Source organism: Belonocnema kinseyi, chromosome 9 (assembly GCF_010883055.1).
Source record: "Belonocnema kinseyi isolate 2016_QV_RU_SX_M_011 chromosome 9, B_treatae_v1, whole genome shotgun sequence".
NCBI lineage: Eukaryota > Metazoa > Arthropoda > Insecta > Hymenoptera > Cynipidae > Belonocnema > Belonocnema kinseyi.
Genome location: NC_046665.1, coordinates 118,568,870 through 118,589,294, shown reverse-complemented (window position 1 = coordinate 118,589,294; position 20,425 = coordinate 118,568,870). Strand labels below are relative to the sequence as shown.

General features: G+C 20.6%; 1 protein-coding gene across 5 annotated transcripts in view; it reads left to right on the top strand.

Annotated features, from left to right (window-relative positions):
• Positions 1-16,768, top strand: part of LOC117179703 (BRCA1-associated RING domain protein 1-like) — a 52,257-nt gene extending 35,489 nt beyond the window's left edge. For 4 of the 5 annotated variants that reach the window (XM_033371732.1, XM_033371731.1, XM_033371730.1 and 1 more), the window contains 2 exons: positions 8,734-8,858; positions 16,262-16,766. In XM_033371732.1, the coding sequence (XP_033227623.1) occupies positions 8,734-8,858; positions 16,262-16,633 (497 nt within the window). In that variant the 3' untranslated portion in view covers positions 16,634-16,766. Of the gene's footprint in view, positions 1-8,733; positions 8,859-16,261 lie in introns of all 5 variants that reach the window. The other variant, XM_033371734.1, reaches the window with a different exon arrangement.
• The last annotated feature ends 3,657 nt before the right edge of the window (positions 16,769-20,425 follow it).

Sequence of the window (20,425 nt, the reverse complement as noted above, 5' to 3'; positions counted from 1 at the left end):
AATTTAATTATTCCAGTGAAATATATATTATTTTAATTGTAAATTTGACTTTTTTAGTTGAAAATTCAACTATTTCTTTTAAAAATTCACGGATTTTTGTTTTAATCGATTTTTCTTAAATTTCTTTTTCTTTGAAATTGAATCTCGTTGTTTAAAAATTCTTCTTTTCGGTTAAAAAAAAAAGTATACTATTTAAAGATATATTATTTTTGTTGAAAATTTGTCTCTTTAATTGAAAATTCTACTAATTTTTTGAAAATTCACGGATTTTTAATTAAAAAATAGATTTTTTTGATAGAAAATGATCTTTTTCTTTGAAAGTAAACCTCCTCGTTTAAAAATTCTTCTTTTCGTTTGAAAATTCAAGAATTCTAGTTGAATATTTATGATTTTTGTTGAAAATTTTTCTTTTTTAATTGAAAATTCAACTATTTCTTTAGAAAATTCACGGATTTTGTTTAAAAAAATTTCTTTTTCTTTGAAAGGGAATCTACTTCTTTAAAAATTCTTCTTTTGGATTAAAAATTTAATTATTCCAGTGAAATATATATTATTTTAATTGTAAATTTGACTTTTTTAGTTGAAAATTCAACTATTTCTTTTAAAAATTCACGGATTTTTGTTTAATCGATTTTTTTTAAATTTCTTTTTCTTTGAAAGTGAATCTCGTTGTTTAAAAATTCTTCTTTTCGGTTAAAAAATCAAGTATACTATTTAAAGATATATTATTTTTGTTGAAATTTTTTTTTTATATTTGAAAATTCAACTATTTATTTTGATAATTCACGGATTTTGTTTAAAAACGCGATTTTTTTTGTAAAAAAATTTATTTTTCTTTGAAATTGAATCTCCTTGTTTAAAAGTTAATCTTTTCGGTTAAAAATTCAAGTATTCCAGTTAAATATTTATTATTTTTGTTGAAAATTTGTCTCTTTAATTGCAAATTCTACTAATTTTTTGAAAATTCACGGATTTTGTTAAAAAATAGATTTTTTTGATAGAAAATGATCTTTTTCTTTGCAAGTGAATCTACTTGTTTTAAAATTCTTCTTTTCGGTTGAAAATTCAAGAATTCTAGTTGAATATTTATGATTTTTGTTAAAAATTTGTCTTTTTTAATTGAAAATTCAACTTTTTTTTTTTTTGATCACAACAAATTTATTTTAAAACAAATGATTCGATTTTTAACGCAAAAAGAAGAATTGTTTCCAAAGGGCATGATGTTTCATCTGAAAGTGGTAAATTTCTACCAAAAAGACGAATTATTATAAAAATACTTGGATAAAAATATAAATAAAATTGTTGGATTTTTAAGTCAAGAAGAGAAAAAAATTATTATTGAAATATATTCATCTCCTAAACAAATATCCAACTGTTGAAAAAATATTCAGCTGTTCTAAAAATAATTAACTGTTGAAAATTGACCTATTTTGGTAGAAAATTTAACCATTTGATTCAAAATTATCCATTTTCTAGAAAAATTATTCTTGGCTGAAAATTCAACTCTCTTTTAGCAGAAAATTAATCATTTTAGGTTTAAAGTATTGGCTACAAATTAATCTTTTTCGGTTAAGGATTTACGTATTTTATTATAATAAAAAAGGTGAAATTTTTACTAAAATAGAGGAATTTTCAAAACAAAAAGACGATTTTTTAATTAAGATGTATTCTTCTGTTAAGAAGAACATAAATTCGAACCAAATTGTTGGAACTTTTAAGCAAATAGTTGAATTTTCAATCCAACATTTGAATTTCCAAAAGAGCAGTAATTTTCAGTGTGGCGACTTGACCGGGAATTTAACTTAAAAACAGAGAATTTACTTCTTATCGCAGTAAAATTCAAGTTTTCATTATTTTAATAATATTGGTCAATTTAAAAAAGTGATTTAGACTTTATCGAAAGTCGCGGGGCTTTTTTTAAAGAATTATAATTCGGATTTAGAAGAAAGAACTTAAAAAATCATGTAGTTTTTAGAGTTTTTCTGAATTTTTATAAAAAATTAATAGAATTCATATTTTGTTTAGTTAAAAATTACACTACTTGCGGTTAAAATTTAAACTCTTTTGTTAAAATTTAAATTTTATGCGTAAAGATTCATCATTTCAATTGAAAATTAATCTCTTTTTTCAAAAGTGTGTTTTTTTAAGAAGAATTATATTTTCAGTGGAAGATTTAACTATTCTATTTTGGTTGAAAATTGTTCTTCTACAGATGAAAATCCAACTATTTGATTGAAAATTGATATTCTTTTATTTAAATTTTTTTTTCTATTTTCTATTTAAAAATCTTTTTACTAAAAAAATTTAAATTTAAAAATGTATGTACTTTGTGCAAAAGTTTTATTTTTTTGTTATAAAACTAATCTTATTAATTGAAAATTCATCTTTTTGGTAGGTATATAATTCACCTATTCCTGTGGAAGATAAAAATTTTATTTTTTGTTTTAAAAATGATTATTTTTGTTGTTGAAAATACGTCTTTATGATTGAACCTTGATTTTTTAACTTGAAACTTAATGATTTTAGTTTTGGTTGACAATTTATCTTTTTTCAGTAAAAATTCATTTTTTTGTGAAAATTCATCTTTTTGAAAGGCATAAAATTTAACTATTGTTTAAAATTTATCAGTTTTGTTGAACATATTTTTTTTAACTGAAAATTTGCCCGTTCCATTTTTCAAATTGACCCTTGTTAGTTTAAAATTTAACAGTTTGGATGTAAATTTCTCGTTTTTAATTGAAAATGATAATTTATTTATTTCTTTGAAAATTTACGAATTTAAAAAAAATCTACTTTTTTCGTAGAAAATTGACTTTTTTGGTAGAAATAATTTTGTCCTTTGAAAGTTAATATTTTTGTTTAAAAAATTTTGCTTTTGTTTGAAAATTCATCGTTTTAAATGAAAATTAATGTCTTGACAATAATGTTTCTTTTTAACTGAAAATTTAAATATTATTTCAGTTGAATATTCCATAATTTTTGTTAAAAATTCACCACTTTGGTTAAACATTCATTTTTTGACTAAAAATTTAATTATTTCATTTTTTGTTGAAAAATTATCCTTTGCAGGTGGAAATTCGTAATTTTTTATGTAAGTAAATATTCTTGGTTGAATTTTTTTTTTTGTAAAAAATTCCGTTATTCTAGTTAAAGATTCATTTAATTTAAAAATGCATCTTTCGGGTTTAAAATTAAACTATTGCAGTTGAAGAATTACAATTTTATTTAAAAATTTTTCACTTTGTTTAAAAATGTAACTATTTGTTTAAAAGTGCTTTTTTGTTGTGGGAAGCATTTTTTTAACTGAAAATTTAACATATTCCAATTCAATATTCCATATTTTTTATTGAAAATTCATCTGTTTGCTTCAAAAATCATTTTTGTAACCTAAAATTTTATTATTTAAGTTTTGATTAACACTTTTTCTTAATAAAAATCAATTTTTGTTGTTTAAAAATTCATTGATTCCAGTTGAAAAGTCATATTTTTTATTTAAAATTCAACTATTACATTTGAAGATTCATTATTTTAGTTGAAAGTTCATCATTTTAAACGTTCTATTTTAGTTGAAAATTGTTTTTTTTTTCAGATTGATTTTTAAACTAGAAAATGATCTTTTTCTTTGAAAGTAAATCTCCTTGTTTAAAAATTCTTTTTTTGTTGTTGAAAATTCAAATATTCCATAATTATATAAATAATAAATTATATTATAATTTATATTATATTATAATAAATTATAAATAATTATCGTTTTAGTTGAAAAATCATTTTTTAGGTTGGAAATAAAATTACTTGTTTTAAATTTAAACTATTTTGTTAAAAATTAATTTTTTGGTTGAAGATTCATCATTGTAATTAAAAATTCATTTCTTTGGTTGAGAATATAGAATATTTTCTTGAAAATTTATTTCTTTTCTGGTTGAAAATTATTTTTTTAAACTAAAAATGTAACCCTTCCATTTTTTTTGAAAATTAATTTTTTTTACTTTAAAATTCAACTATTTGGTTGAATATTTGTCTTCTTTAATTGAAAATTGAACTATTTTGTTAAGAATTCATTTATTTTGCTTAAAAAAAATTGTATTTTCGGTAGAAAATTCTTCTTCCCTTTGAAAATTAATTTGATTGTTTGAAGATTCATATTTTTGTTGAAAATTCACATTTTTGTTTCAAAATTGATCTTTTCTGATTTAAAAGTTAATAATCAGACTGAAAATTTTTCTTTTTTAATTGAAAATTCAACTATTTTGTTGAAAATTTACGGATTAAAAAAAATCCATTATTTGATAGAAAATTATCTTTTTCTTTAAAAGTGAATCTCTTTGTTAAAAATTTTTTCTTTTCGGTTAAAAATTCAAGTATTCCAGTTAAATATTTATTATTTTGGTTGAAAAATTATTTTTTAGCTTGGAAACAAAATTACTTGGTTGAAATTTAATCTATTTTGTTAAAAATTAATTTTTTGGTTGAAGATTCATCATTGTAATTAAAAATTCATTTCTTTGGTTGAGAATATAGAATATTTTCTTGAAAATTTATTTCTTTTCTGGTTGAAAATTATTTTTTTAAACTAAAAATGTAACCCTTCCATTTTTTTTTGAAAATTAATTTTTTTTTACTTTAAAATTCAACTATTTGGTTGAATATTTGTCTTCTTTAATTGAAAATTGAACTATTTTGTTAAGAATTCATTTATTTTGTTTAAAAAACTTGTATTTTCGGTAGAAAATTCTTCTTGCCTTTGAAAATTAATTTGATTGTTTGAAAATTCACATTTTTGTTTCAAAATTTATCTTTTCTGATTCAAAAGTCAATAATCAGACTGAAAATTTTTCTTTTTTAATTGAAAATTCAACTATTTTGTTGAAAATTTACGGATTAAAAAAAATCGATTTTTTTTGGTAGAAAATAACTTTTTTTTTTTGAAAGTGAATTTCCTTCTTTAAAAATTCAAGTATTCCAGTTAAATATTAATTATTTTTGTTGAAAATTTGTCCCTTTTATTTGAAAATTCAACTATTTCGTTGAAAATTTACGGATTTAAAAAAAATCGATTATTTGATAGAAAATTATCTTTTTCTTTAAAAGTGAATCTCTTTGTTAAAAATTTTTCTTTTCGGTTAAAAATTCAAGTATTCCAGTTAAATATTTATTATTTTGGTTGAAAAATTATTTTTTAGCTTGGAAACAAAATTACTTGGCTGAAATTTAATCTATTTTGTTAAAAATTAATTTTTTGGTTGAAGATTCATCATTGTAATTAAAAATTCATTTCTTTGGTTAAGAAATGAGCTAATAGATTTAAAAAGTTGTTTTTCCTTTAGAAGAAAAAGAATGGTTTCCCGTAAATTTAATTAATTTGTTGAAAATTTTTTTTTCTAGTTGAAAATTAATGTTTTTAACTAAAAATGTAACCATTCCATTTTCTGTTGAAAATCATTTTTTTTAGTTTAAAATTCAACTATTTGGTAGAATTTTTTTCTTCTAAAATTAAAAATTCTATTATTTCTTTAAAAATGTATGTATTTTGTTTAAAAAATTGTATTATTCGGTAGAAAATTCTTCTTCGCTTTGAAAATTAATCTGATTGTTTGAATATTCATATTTTTGTTAAAAATGTAAGTATTCCAGTTAACTATTCATGATACTAGTTGAAAATTGATCTTTTCTAGTTTAAAATTCAACAAATTGGCTGAAAAATTGTCTTTTTTAATTGAAAATTCAACCATTTCGTTCAAATTTGACGTATTTTGTTTAAGAAAATCGATTTTTTAAATTGGAAAATGACCTTTTCCTTTGAAAGTTAATCTCCTTGTTCAAAAAATCCTTTTTTCGGTTAAAAAATCAAGTATTCATGTTAAATAATTGTAATTTCAGTTTTTGTTAAAAATTTATCTTTTCTAGTTTGAAACTTAACAATTTTTATGAAAATTTGATTTTTCTAATTGAAAATTTAACTATTCCGTTGAAAATTCACGTATTTTGTTTAAAAAATCGATATATTTAATCGAAAATCATCTTTTTTTTCAAAGTTAATCTCCTTGTTTACAAATTCTTCTTTTCGGTTCAAAATTGATCTTTTCCAGTTAAATAATTATCGTTTTAGTTTGAGAATTCATCTTTTAGGTTGGAAATAAAATTACTTGGTTACAAAATAAACTCTTTCATTAAAAATTGATTTTTTAGTTAAAGATTCATCATTGTAATTTAAAATTCATTTCTCTGGTTGGAAAATAAGCTATTTGATTTAAAAAACTATTTTTTTTTATGAAAAGAAATGTTTTGCCGAAAATTTATCTTTTTTGTTGAAAATTCATCTCTGATTTTACATTATTTTTTTAAACTAAAAATTCGATTTTTTTGACATTCATTTTCTTGACTGAAAATTTAATTATTCAAGTTTTGATTGACAATTTTTTTCAGTAAAAATTAATCTTCTTGGTTGAAAAATAGGCTTTTTGGGAAGAAAACTTAACAAATCCCACTAAAGATTTATCATTTTAGTTGAAATTTCATTAGTTTTGTTGTGAAAATTCCAGTTACGGTTTCATAATTTTAGTTAAAAATTCTTCAGTTTTCTTCAAAATTAATTTTTTTAAACTGAAAATTGAATTTTTTTCTTAAAAATTAAGCTATTCCAGTTAAAGATTCATAATTTTAGATGAAAATTTATCAGTTTTGTTAAAAAAATTAATTTTTTTATCTGAAAATTTATTTATACAATTTTTTGTTAAAAATTGATCTTATTTATTTAAAAATTGGCGTATTTTGTACAAAAATTAATATTTTTGAATGAAAATTAACTTTTGTAAATGCAGATTTAACTATTCTATTTTTTGTTGAAAATTTATCTTTTTTAGTTGAAAATTTATCGTCTTTTTTAGTTGAAAATTTATGTCTTTTTTGAAAAATCATCTTTTTTTGGTAAAAAAAAGTTATTCTTTTTGTCTAAAAAAATCATCTTTTTGATTAAACATTAATGTTTTTAACTGAAAATTTAACTGTTTAAATTTTGGTTAGCAATTTATCCTTTTTAGTTAAAGATTCATCATGTTAGTTGCAAATTCATCTCTTTGCTTTCACATGTTTTTTTAATATCAAAAATTCGACTTCAATTTTTGTTGAAAAATGATATTTTTTAGTAGAAAATTCATCCTTCGTCAAAAATTCAATTATTCCAATTTAAAGATCTAAAATTTTATTTGAAAATTAATCTTTCTGTTTTAAAATTCACCGATTCCAGTTAAAAATTTACAATTTAGTTCAAAATTTATAACTTTCTTTCTTCAGTTTAGTTGAAAAATAATTTTTTTAACTGAAAATTTAACATTCAATTTTTGTTTAGCAATTTTTGATAGAAGTTAATATTCTTTCTGGAAAATTAATCTTTTTGGTTAAAAATTAAACTATTCCAGTTAAACATTCATAATTTTAGATGCAAATTTATCAGTTTTGTTAAAAAAAATTATTTTTTTTTTATCTGCAAATTTATCTATTCAATTTTTTGTTGATAACTGATCTTTCTAAATTAATATTTGGCGTATTTTGTTCAAAAATCCATAATTTCTAGTTAAAAATGCATGTATTTTTGATAAATCATCTTGTTTTTTGTAAAAAAAAGTTAATATTTTTCATTAAAATTGATGTTTTTGATTGAAAATTAACTTTTGTAAATGAAGATTTAACTATTCTATTTTGTATTGGAAATTGATCTTTTTTAGTTAAAAATACATATTTTTTGTTGGAAATTCAACTATTCCAGTTACAGATTTATCATTCTCGATGAAAGTTTATCAATTTACTTAAAAATTGTTTTTTTTTTAACTGAAAATTTATCGATTCAATTTTTATTTGTCAATTTATATTTTTTAATATTCGTGTATTTTGTTTTTAAAAAATCGTCTTTTTTAATTAACAATTTATGTCTTTTTTGATCAAACATTAATTTTTTTAACTGAAAATTTAACATTCAATTTTTGTTTAGCAATTTTTGATAGAAGTTAATCTTCTTTCTGGAAAATTAATCTTTTTGGTTAAAAATTAAACTATTCCAGTTAAACATTCATAATTTTAGATACAAAATTATCAGTTTTGTTAAAAAAATAATTTTTTTATCTGGAAATTTTTCTATTCAATTTTTTTTTTGGAAATTGATCTTTTTTAGTTGAAAATTAATATTTTTTGTTGGAAATTCAACTGTTCCAGTTACAGATTTATCATTCTCGATGAGAGTTTATCAATTTACTTAAAAATTGTTTTTTTTTTTAACTGAAAATTTATCAATTCAATTTTTATTTGGCAAATTATATCTTTTAATATAATATTCGTGTATTTTGTTTTAAAAAACCGTCTTTTTTAGTTGAAAATTGTTTTCCTTTTTGAAAAATAATTTTTTTTGGTAAAAAACAGTTATTCTTTTTATCTAAAAAATCATCTTTTTGATTAAATATTAAATTTATCAACTGAAAATTTAGCTATTAAATTTTTGGTTGGCAATTTATCTTTTTAGTTGAAAATTCGTCTTTTTTGTAGAAATTAATCTTCTTGGTTGAAAATTGAAGTATTAGAGTTAAATATTTAAAACTTAAGTTGAAAATTAACATTTTTTGTTTAAAATTGAACTGTTCCAGTTGAAGATTCATAATTTTATTTGAAAATTTATTTATTTTTACCGGAAAAATCGAAATGATACTGTATCATAATTTTTTTTTAACATAAAAAATACATTCCCAGGGATCCAAATGTGTCTTCTGCCAGAAACGAAGGATTTGAGAGAAGTGAATTTAGAGATTTTTGAGGTGAAGTGTATAACTTACGAAGGAACGCCAACTCGAGCGAGACTTAATGCAGAAAAACAAGTAAGTTTTTATTGATATTCAGGGCTGCCAATTTAGTTACTTTAATCTATCTTATTTTATATTTGACTCAAAAAAAAGAAAATTTAATTAACTATTATAGTTTTAATTCAGAATTAAACTTTTTTGCCTAAAAATTTAATCATTTGGTTGAAAATTTAATTATTTTATTAAAAATTCAGCCATTTTATTTAAGAGAGATCTTTTCTTGTCAAAAATTTAAATTTTTTTAATTAAACGTCTTTTTTTTTATTGAAAATTTATCTCTTTTTTGTAGAAAAGGCATCCTTCTTGACTGAGAATGAACTTTTTTATTAAATGTTTATCCTTTCGGGATTAAAATAAAATTTTTTTTTAACATTCGATTTTTTATTTTGAGAACTGAGATTTTTAATCAGTTCTTTAAGAAAAAGTCAATAGTCACTCTTTTAAAGAAAAAAAAGGAAAAAAAAAACAATTTAGTTTTAGATGGTAAAAAATAAATAAAAAATGTATTTAATCTCTTAAATCTATATAAATTTAAAGTATAAAAACTTCTTCACACTTTTTTAACATCTTTTATAGAATTTATTTTTTCCCTATTTTCAAGAAATTTCTCCTTTTTCTTCTTTTTTATAATTTGAAATTAATTAATAGAACTCAATATGAAAATATAACTATTTTTGGTTAAAAATTCAATTATTTTAAGTTGAAAAATCCAGTATTGTATTTTTGATTCGGAATTAATCTTTTTTGGCTTTTTATAAGGAAAGGGCCAATTTAGTAACTTTAATTTATCCCATTTAAAATTTGATCAATAAAATTAATTTATATTCTGTGAAAATGCTATTAAATATCAGTTTAATTTTCTACCAGATTGTTGCGATTTAAACCAAAAAGGATTTTATTTTTAAATTGAAAACAGTTGACTATAACCAAAAAGACGATTTTTCAACAAAATATTTAAATTCTCAACTAAAACAGATAAATGTTTCAAACTACATTGCATTTTTAACAACAAAAAAATTGATTTTCTACAACAACAAAAAAAGAATTGTAAACCAAAAACATATATTTTGTACCAAATAGTCGAATTTTTAACTAAGAAGATAATCTTCTTCCAGAAAATATGAATTTTTTCACCAAAAAATAAAAATTTTCAACAAATTACATAAATTTTCTACTAAAAAATTCAAACAATGGATGTGATGTTATTCCAAATTTTATTTTAAACGAAAATTATGTAGTATAATTTTGATTGAGAATTCATTTTTAATAGAAAAAACTATTTTTCTACAAAGCAATTGAACTTTTAACCCGAGAATATGAATTTAAAAAAATGTAATATTTAATATTTCCACAAAAACAATTTAATTTAATATAAAAAACCGTTGTATTTAACTAACCAAGAAATCGCGTTAACAAAATACTTGAATCCTCGTCTAAAACAGATTAATTTTTAAATAAACAATTGTACTTTCAACCAAAAAATTTATTTTGTCCCAAAAAAATACGAATTTTCAACAAAATGCGTCAATTTTCAACTAAATAGTTAAATGTTTTACAAAATTGTTTAATTTTCGATCTGAAAATACAAATCTTTTACAAAGCAGTTTGATTTTGACCCGGAAATGTTGCTTTTTTAACAATAAAAAAATAATTTTCTAGCAAACCAGTGGAATTGTTAAGAAAATACATGCAAAATAGTTGAATTTTCAACCAAGAAGATTAATTTTCTACCAAAAAACTCAAACTTTCAACAATATGCATAAATTTTTATCCAAAAAGCTGAATTTTCTAACAGAAAATACGAATTTTCAACAAAGTATATATATTTTTAAATAAATATTTTAAACAATAGATTTGATTAATTTTTAGTTTACATTTTTTTCGTTTCTAAGATTTTTTAACTAAGTAGTTGAATTTTTAAACTAAAAAAGATCAATTTTTAATAAAAAATTATGAAGTTATATTTGTGATTGAATATTAATTTTTTAAACTAAAAATCTAGCTTTATTTGAAAATTTATCTGCATATTTCTTTGAAAATAAGTTTTTTTTTGTGATTGAGAATTTATCTTTTTAAGTTCAAAATTCATGTATTTTATTGAAAAATCGTATTTTTTAAAAAAAGAATCTTGGTTTGAATTATTATTCAAATTGATGGAATTTAAAGACAAATTCAAACTCTTTTTGTTGAAAATTATAATTTTTTTACATTAAAAACGTTACTATTATCCCTATTAAATATTGCATGATTTTAGTGTAAAAATAATCTTTTTGGTTGTACACTTATTTTATAACTGAAAATTTAATTATTCAATTTTTGGTTAAAAAATTATCTTTTTAGGATGAAAATTCGTCTCTTTTGGTTAACCATTGCTTTTTTTATTTAAAACTTAATTATTTCAGTTTTGGTTGACAATTTATCTTTTTTCGATAAAAGTAAATTATTTTTGTTTGAAAATTAAAATATTGCAGTTTATGATTCATCGTTTCAGTTAAAAAGTCATGTTTTTTTTTTGTAGAAATTAATCTAATTAATAAAAAATTTAACTATCCCAGTTAAAATTTAGAATTTTAGTCAAAGATTTACAATTTTAATGGAAAATTTATCACTTTTTTTGAAAACGTAACTATTTTTTTTCAAGATAGTATTTTTTTCGTGGAAGGTATTTTTTTAACTGAAAAATTATCTTATTTCAATTGAATATTCTATAGTTTTAATTGAAAATTCTCCGATTTGGTTGAAAATCAATTTTTTTTTTTTACTTAAAATTTGATTATTCAAGTTTTTATTGACAATTTGTCTTTTTTAGTAAAAATTAATATTTCGTTTCTGAAAATTCGACTAATGCAGCTGAAGGTTCGTCATTTTAGTTAAAAAATCATCCTTTAGGTTGAAAATTGAACTATTTTCTTGAAAATCCATTTTTTTGTTGATAAAAATTAATTTTTTCGACTAAAACGCCACTCTGATTAAAGAATTATTTTTTCTTCTGTTTTCGACAATCTCCCCCCTCTTCATAAGTTTTTATCATAAATTCTACACCTTGCTTTGAAATTTAAATTTTTCTTAAAAAATTCATATTGTTTTTATCGAAAATGCAACTGTTTTGGATAAAAAATGTGTCCTTTTGGAATTACTTTTAACTAAGCTGGAAAATTGAAAGGTTTTTTTTAATTTGTAAAAGTAGCTTTGCTTTATTGGATTAAACTGGATTAAAAATTTTAATCTTTTAGGCTTGATTTAACTGATAAGTTTTTAATTTTTTAATTTAATCTTTAGTGTATTTTGAATTTATTTTTATGTTTATTTTTAATCAAAAATTCAAATATTTCAGTTAAGTATTCATCATTTCCTTTTAAAAATCCTCTTTTTTGTTTAAAATTTAAATATTTCTGTTAAAGGTTGATCATTTTAATTTAAAAATTTAGCAGTTTGGTTAAAAGTTAATTGTTTTAACAGAAAATGTAACAATTTCATTTTTGGTTGAAAATTTGTCTTTTTTTATGCAAATATAACTATTTTGTTGATTATTTTATTTTTTGATCATAAATTAATATTTTTTCTTCTTAAAAAAGGTAGATTATAATTATAACAGATAACAGATAAACATAACATAAACATAACAGATTCATTTAAAAATGTAATTATTCCATTTTTGGTTGAAAATTTGTATGTTTTTAAAAATAAAAATTTAACTTTTATGCTGAAAATTATTTTTTTTCTCTCGATCAAATCGTCTTTTTGTGTAGAAAATTAATCTTTCTGTTTGAAAATATTCATCTTTTTAATTTAAAATTTAAGTATTCCAGTCAGGTATTCGTCATTTTATTAGAAAAATCTTCATTTTGTTTAAAAATTCAACCATTTCAGACTCCAGTTAAAGCTTCATCAATTATTTGACATGAATATTTTTTGTTCAAAATTCAAATATTTCAATTGAAAATTTATCACTTGAATTAAAAATTCATCAGTTTTGTACAAAATTAATTTTTTCAACTGAAAATTAAAGAATTATTTTTTTTTTCCTGTTTTTGAGAAACTTTTCCCTTTTCTAATTTTTTTCGCTTAAATGCGAACTGAATTAATAGAATTCAATAAGAAAATCCAATTATTTTGATTTAGAGTTCATTGTTTTTGTTAAAAATTCTACTATTTGTTTGGAAATTTAAATATTTTAAAATATATTATATTATTAAATATTTTATGGGACCGGAAAAAACCGAGAAATGACAGTGAATTTATTTTTGGACCGGGAATTTTACAAAATTTTTAGAATAAAAATGTTGTCCAACTTTGATTTTAACCGTTTTAAAATAATTTTCAAGATTGTGATTTTTGTAAATTATTATATCATTTAGTTTAGAATGCTCAATTCGAAAATCTTTCACTTAGGAAATTTTCCGTTTTAGATTTTTAATTTTTAAGCACATATTTTAATTTAAAGAATTTAAAAATGCAGTTTTAAAGGATGAAAACAAATAAAAATTAGGAGTTTTTAAAATCGAAGATTTTTTTTATAAAAAACAGGGTGGCCGTCGGACCGGGAAACCGGGAATTTTACAAATTTTCAGAAGTAAAATCTGCCCAAGTTCGATTTGAACAGTTTTTAAAATAATTAAAGTGCAGTTTTGAGGATTTAAACAATTAAAAATTAAAAGAATTTGAATTTTTTAAATAAAAAACTGTTTTATTTTATCAACTGTAAATATAAATAAATAAATTATTTTTAAAATGGATCTGTATTCTTAAGTATAAAAATCTGAACAATAATTGATTTGACCAAATAATATTCTTGATCCGTTCAAAATTTGAGAATTTTCAGATTGTAACTGTTTCAAACCGAAAGTCTTAATAAGAATTTAAATTAATATATTATTTATTCTGATAATTTTATTTTTAAGTCAAAATTTTTATGATTTATCAATAATATATTTTAATTCAGAGTTTCAGGTATTCCTTTATATTTTTTTATATTAAATTTAATTAATAAATTTATTAATGTATTATTTCTATTAATTTGTTCATCTATTAAAAAATGTAAACGTGCATTTTATTATTTTCAACTCAAATAAATCATAATTAAAGGTTTTTATTAAATTAAAAATATTATGAGTCTAAATTATTTAATTTTTATCCCATTTAATTTGAAATTTTTTAATGTAGAAAAAGAATAAGTATTTAATATTTAGCAATATTTCACTGTTTATTGAAGACGAGTAAATTGAAACCAAATATTACAATTATTATTTTGTTGGAAAAATTTGAATAATCTTAAGAGATATTTATAAATTCAAATTCAATTTTTTTTAATTTGCCGGATTTTCTAAAAGTTATTGAAAAAATTCAATTCATTTTGAAATATATTTAAAAGTTCTGACAAAAAATTATTTTGAATTTGGAAAAATTTAAAATCACTTTTAGATTTCTCAAGATTTTGAAAAAACATTTAAGCTTTTGAAGGATGCCTTGACTATTTAAAATAAAAATAATGTAACTTCTAATTTAAGAACTGTTAAGTTAAAAAAATTATTTTAATTTTCAATGGGTCTAGCTTAAAATTACTTAAAAAAATATAATTTAAAAAATTGTTTAAATCCATTGCTTGATTCTTTAAGTTAGTGTATTGAAAATGTTAACGTGGATTAATATTTTTGGAACTTAATCTTTATTTTAAAAGTTTGGAATTCCAGCTGTCCACTTTGAATATTTTAATTTGTTGTTTATTGTTTATTTCTTTATATGGTAATTATATGGTATTCCAGTTAAGTATTCATCATTTCATTTGAAAAATCCTCTTTTTCGTTGAAAATTAATCTTTTTTTTTCAGAAAAATTAATCTCTTTGTTTAAAAATTCAACTATTACAATTGAAAATTGATCATTTTAATTCAAAGTTCATTATTTTGGTTGAAAATTTGTATGTTTTTTAAAATAAAAATTTAATTTTTATGCTGAACATTTGTATATTTTCGTTAAAATCGCCTTTTTGGTAGAAAATTAATCTTCGTGTTTGAAAATATTCATCTTTTTAATTGAAAATCTAAGTATTCCAGTTCATTATTCATCAATTTAGTTGAAAATGATTTTTTGTTGTTAAAAATTCAAATATTTCAGTTGAAGATTCATCATTTGATTTAAAAATTCATCAGTTTTGTAGAAAATAATTTGTTTAAACTGACAATTAAACTATCATTTTATTTTTTTGGTAGAAAATTAATCTTTTTTTTCTGAAAATTAATCTCTTTGGTTTGAAATTCAATTATTCCAGTTGAAAATTTATCATTCTAATTGAAAATTCATTAGTATGTTAAAAAATCAAATTTTTAAACTGAAAATATTGTTTTGTTTTAAATTTCGCTGTAAGAATTTGAAATTATTTGAAGTTCTAAATTTAATTCGAATCTTTTTAAAACTTCTTAATATCTCTTAAAATTACTCTAATATTTTTACAAACAATAACTGTTCTATTGTTAGCTATAAATTCAAATTTTTTTTAATTTGCAGGATTTTCTAAAAGTTATAGAAAAAATTCAATTCATTTTGAAATATTTTTAAAAGTTCTGACAGAAAATTTAGAAATTATTTAAAACCACTTCTAGATTTCTCAAGATTTTGGAAAAAAATAATTTTTAAGCTTTTAAAGGATGCCTAGACTATTTAAAATAAAAGTAATGTAACTTCTAATTTAAGAACTGTTAAGTTGAAAAAATTATTTTTAATTTTTAGTGTATCCAACTTAAAATTACTTTAAAAAATATAATTTAAAAAAAATTTTAAACCCACTTTGAAGGCTTTAATTTTTAGTTTATTATTTATTCCTTTATATGGAGAAATGTTTAGAATACAGTTTAATTTTTTTCTTCGATTAAAACGGCCACCCTGATTATGTTTTATCGAAAATGCAACATTTTTGAATAGAAAATTCGTCCTTTCGGAACTACTTTTATTTAATCTGGAAAATTAAAAGTTTTTTTTTTTAATTTGTAAAAGTAGCTTTATATTATTGGAATAAAAAAATGAGAATTCTTTTGGGTTGATTTAACTGAGAAGTTTTTAATTTTTTAATTCAATCTTTAGTTTATTTTGAATTTAGTTGGATGGAAGCTTCTAATGTGTCCCCTAAGGGTTTACATTTTTCTTACACCTTCTCTATTCCTTTACACACCCTCCAGACACTTACTTGGTGGTGGAAGGGGGACCTACAGTTTAAGGTGGGTTCCGAACCACCAAGAGCAACAGCCTTAAGTACTTAGAGAAATATTTTGAATTTAGTTTTATTTTTAATTAAAAATGAAAGTATTTCCGTTTTTAAAATTAACCCTTTTTTAAATTAAATTAGACCGTGGCAGCCCTGTTAATAATAAATTTATATAAAAATGAAACTTTGAGATAAAAAAAAATGATAATCTCGGTTTCTAGAATCCTGGTTTGTTCAACAACTGTTCCTTTTTCTTCGCACTGAATTCATCCGCGACTTACACAGTCGCAGATATATCGTTCACAAAGAAAAGTCTAACTAGACTCGTCGCCGAAGGTGGAGGAACTAGTTTATCCAGAGAACCAAATCCAGAAGACGCAACGGAAGTTAAACAAATTCCTTTTCACGTCGCTCATGATGAGAATAATCCTCTTTACAACTGTTCCTATTATATTATTTATTCGCCCGGCAAAGAAGAGCCCCGTGTGAAGTACAAAATGCCGCATTTAAAATCTTTGCCGCTCGTTTGGTTCATTGAGTGTATTGAAAGATTTGCTCTAGTAGATCCTGGTCTCTATGGCATAGATTGTTAATTTTACGAGAATATATTTTTTTTTAATTAAGAAAGTTCAATCTAGACATGGTTTTTTCTAGTCTTGTAATAAAATTACTTTCAAAAAGTAACACCGCGATTTGTGATTTCAAGAATTGGTTACTCAAATAATTTATTTAGGTGGCAATTTTAATCCAAAAATTAAATTATTATTTTTAAAAGTTGTGAAAAAAAAACAGAGACTTTGGACTCACGAGACTGATAATTTTTTTTTTTAGTGGTGACATTATTTTTCTATTATAGCTGATAAAGAGCTCTCCAAAATAATTATATTTTCAGCAAAAAATATGAAATTTTAATAAAATAACCGAATTTTTAGAAATTGTGTAAATTTTTAAATGAAGTAGTACATATTTAAACCAAGAATATAAAAAATTTTAATAACAAATTAGTTCACTTTTAAACAGAAGAGAATGAATTTTCTATTAAAAAAGTTAATTTTATTTGATTAATTTTTATTATATATTTTTTCGTTTCTAAAATTTTTTAACTACATAGTTGAATTTTTGAAATAAAAAAGATCGATTTTCGACCAAGAATGGAGTAGTTTCATTTTAATCCAAGAGAATTAATTTTCAGGTGAAAAAAAAAACAATTTTCCAAAAAATATTTGAATTTTTAAGTCCAAAAGAAAAATTGTCTTCAATCAGTTGAATTTTTAACAAAAAAAGGAGTCATTTACAAATACTCGTTATAAAAAAAAGAAACTTAAAGAAAAGCAGTTTAACTTTCAACGATTTTCAACGAAAAATTTAATAGCTAATATTCTTATAAAAACAGGTTTTGTTTAAAAATAAAAAAACAGCTTTTCATTGAAAAACAACAAACAAACGAATTTTTAATAAAATGCTTAAATCCTTAAATGAAACAGATTATTTTTCAAACAAAAAGTTGTATTTTTAAATGAAAAAGATTAATTTTCAACAAAAAAGTTAATAATCAACCAGATCGATGAAAAAAATAAATAAATAAAACTGTTGTGTTTATCGAAAAAAGATAATTTTTAGCAAAATTGAAAAAAAAATTCAATCATATTTTTGAATTTTCAAGATACAAAAACGAATTTTTAAAATCAAGAAATATGATTTTTTTTTTAAATGGATGAATTTTCAATAAAATAGTTCAATTTTGAACCAAAAAATAATTTTTTTTAACTAAGAAAGTTAATTCTCAACCAAAACTAGTAACTTTTCAATCGAAAATAATATTTTTATTTGAAATTTTTCATTTGAAAAATCCTCTTTTTGGTTGAAAATTTGTATGTTTTTTTTAATGAAAATTTAACTTTTATGCTGAAAATTTGTATATTTTCGTTAAAATCGCCTTTTTGGTAGAAAATTAATTTATTAATAAAATAAATATTAATAAATTAATTAATTAATAAAAAAATTAATTTTTGATTAAAATTAAAATATTTCAGTTGAAGATTCATCATTTGATTTAAAAATTCATCAGTTTTGTAGAAAATAATTTTTTTAAACTGTCAATTCATTTATTTTGTTGATTATTTTATTTTTTTGGTAGAAAATTAATCTTTTTTTTTTTGAAAATTCATCTCTTTGTTTTAAAATTCAACTATTCCAGTTCAAAATTTATCATTTTAATTGAAAATTTATTAGTATGATTAAAAATCAAATTTTTAAACTGAAAATGGAATTGTTCCATCTTTGGTTGAAAAATTTGTTTGTTTTTTAAAATAGAAATTGAACTATTTTGTTGAAAATTCATGTATTTTTTTGAAAATTCGTGTATTTTGATTGAAATCCTATTTTTTTATAGAAACTTAATCTTTTTTTTATTAAAAATTCATCTTTTTCGTTTGAAATTCAACAATTTTATTTGAGCATTTGTAGTTTTATTTAGAAATTCATCAGTTTGGTTAAAAATAATTTTTTTAAAGGGAAAATATAATTATTGAAAATTGGTATTTTTTTGTTTAAAAAAAATATAATTTTCAAACCAAACTGATGAATCTGTAACTAAAATTATGAGTCTGCTGTCAGAGTATTTAAATTTTAAATAAAAACAAAAAAAATGTCAACAAAATGAATTATTAAAAAATTATATCAATTTTTAACTAAAAGGATACATTTTCAACCAAGAAGATTTATTTTGTACCGAAAAATATGAATTTTCAACAAACTACATAAATTTTTTATCAGATAGTTGAATTTTCTAGCGAAAAATATAAATAGTTGAATTTTTAAACTGAAAAATATTGATTTTTAACCTAGAATGAGTAGTTAAATTTTATTTTAAGAGAATTAATTTTCTGAAAAAAACCCAGTTTTCTACAAAACAGTTGAATTTTCGAATCCAAAAGAAAATTTTTCTACAAATCAGTTGAATTTTTAAGGCGGTAATATGAATTGTTGACAAAATGTTAATTTTTAATTTATCAATTGATTTTTTAACGAAAAAAAGTGATTTTTCATTTTTTAAAATTCATTTTTAACAAACAAAAAAAAAAACTTTAAATTTAATTGTATTTTTAACTAAAAAAATCAATTTTCTACCAAAAAGGCAAAATTTTAACAAAATAGTTAACTTTTAAACTAACAGTATTAATTTTGTATAAAAAAAGAAAGACTTTTTAACAAAATACACACATTTTCAACCAACATTTTTTGCCAAAGAGTTGAATTTTCTACCAGAAAGACGAATTTTCAACAAAATACAAACATTTTTAATCCAATAGTTGAATTTTCGACCGAAAAATATGAATTTTAAACAAATTACATAATTTTTCAATCAAATAATTTGAGCATTGGATGTTTCGCTTCTAAATATTTTTAATTGCAAAAAAGACTAGTTGTCAAAGAAATACATCAATTTTTTGCCAAATAGTTGAATTTTGAAGGCCAAAAAAAAATAATTTTCTACAAGGCAGTTGAATTTTCAACCCGAGTAAAAAAATTGTCAACAAAAAAGTTAAGTTTTTAAAAAATTAGTTGTATTTTTAACCAAAAAAAAAGAGCTAATGTTCCTTTTTTAAAATTCATTTTTAATAAAAAAAGAACTCTTAAAAAGGAGTTCAACTTTCAACCCAAAAGACTAAAACAGATTAATTTTTAACTAGATAGTTGAATTTTTAACTAAAAAATTGATTTTCGACGCAAAAAGAAGAAATTTCAACAAAATACATCAATTTTTAACCAAATAATTGAATTTTTACCCAGAAATATGAATTTTAATAAAATTCCATAAATTGTCGACTAAATATTTTGAATAATGGATGTGACATTAGTCCAAATTTGATTTGATTAATTTTTATTATATATTTTTTCGTTTCTAAAATTTTTTAATTACATAGTTGAATTTTTGAAATGAAAAAGAACGAGTTTCAACCAAGAATTTCAGGTAAAAAAAATAATTTTCCAAAAAACATTTGAATTTTTAAGTCCAAAAGAAAAAATTTTCTACAAATCAGTTGAACGAAGAATTTTTAACAAAATTTTAATTTTAAATCCATCAGTAAAATTTGTATCGGGAAAAAAAGTAATTTTCATTTAAAAAATATTCATTTTTAATAAAAAAATGAACTTTTAAAAAAGTTGTTCAATTTTTAAGCATGCAGTTGAATTTTCAACCTAAAAAGATACATTTTCTACGAAAAATGTAATAGCTGCTATTTTTACAAAAACAGGTTTTGTTTGAAAATAAAAAACAGCATTTCACTGAAAAATAAGAAACAAACAAATTTTCAACAAAATACTTAAATCCTTAACTAAAACAGAATAATTTTTAAATAAAACATTACAGTTTTTAACCG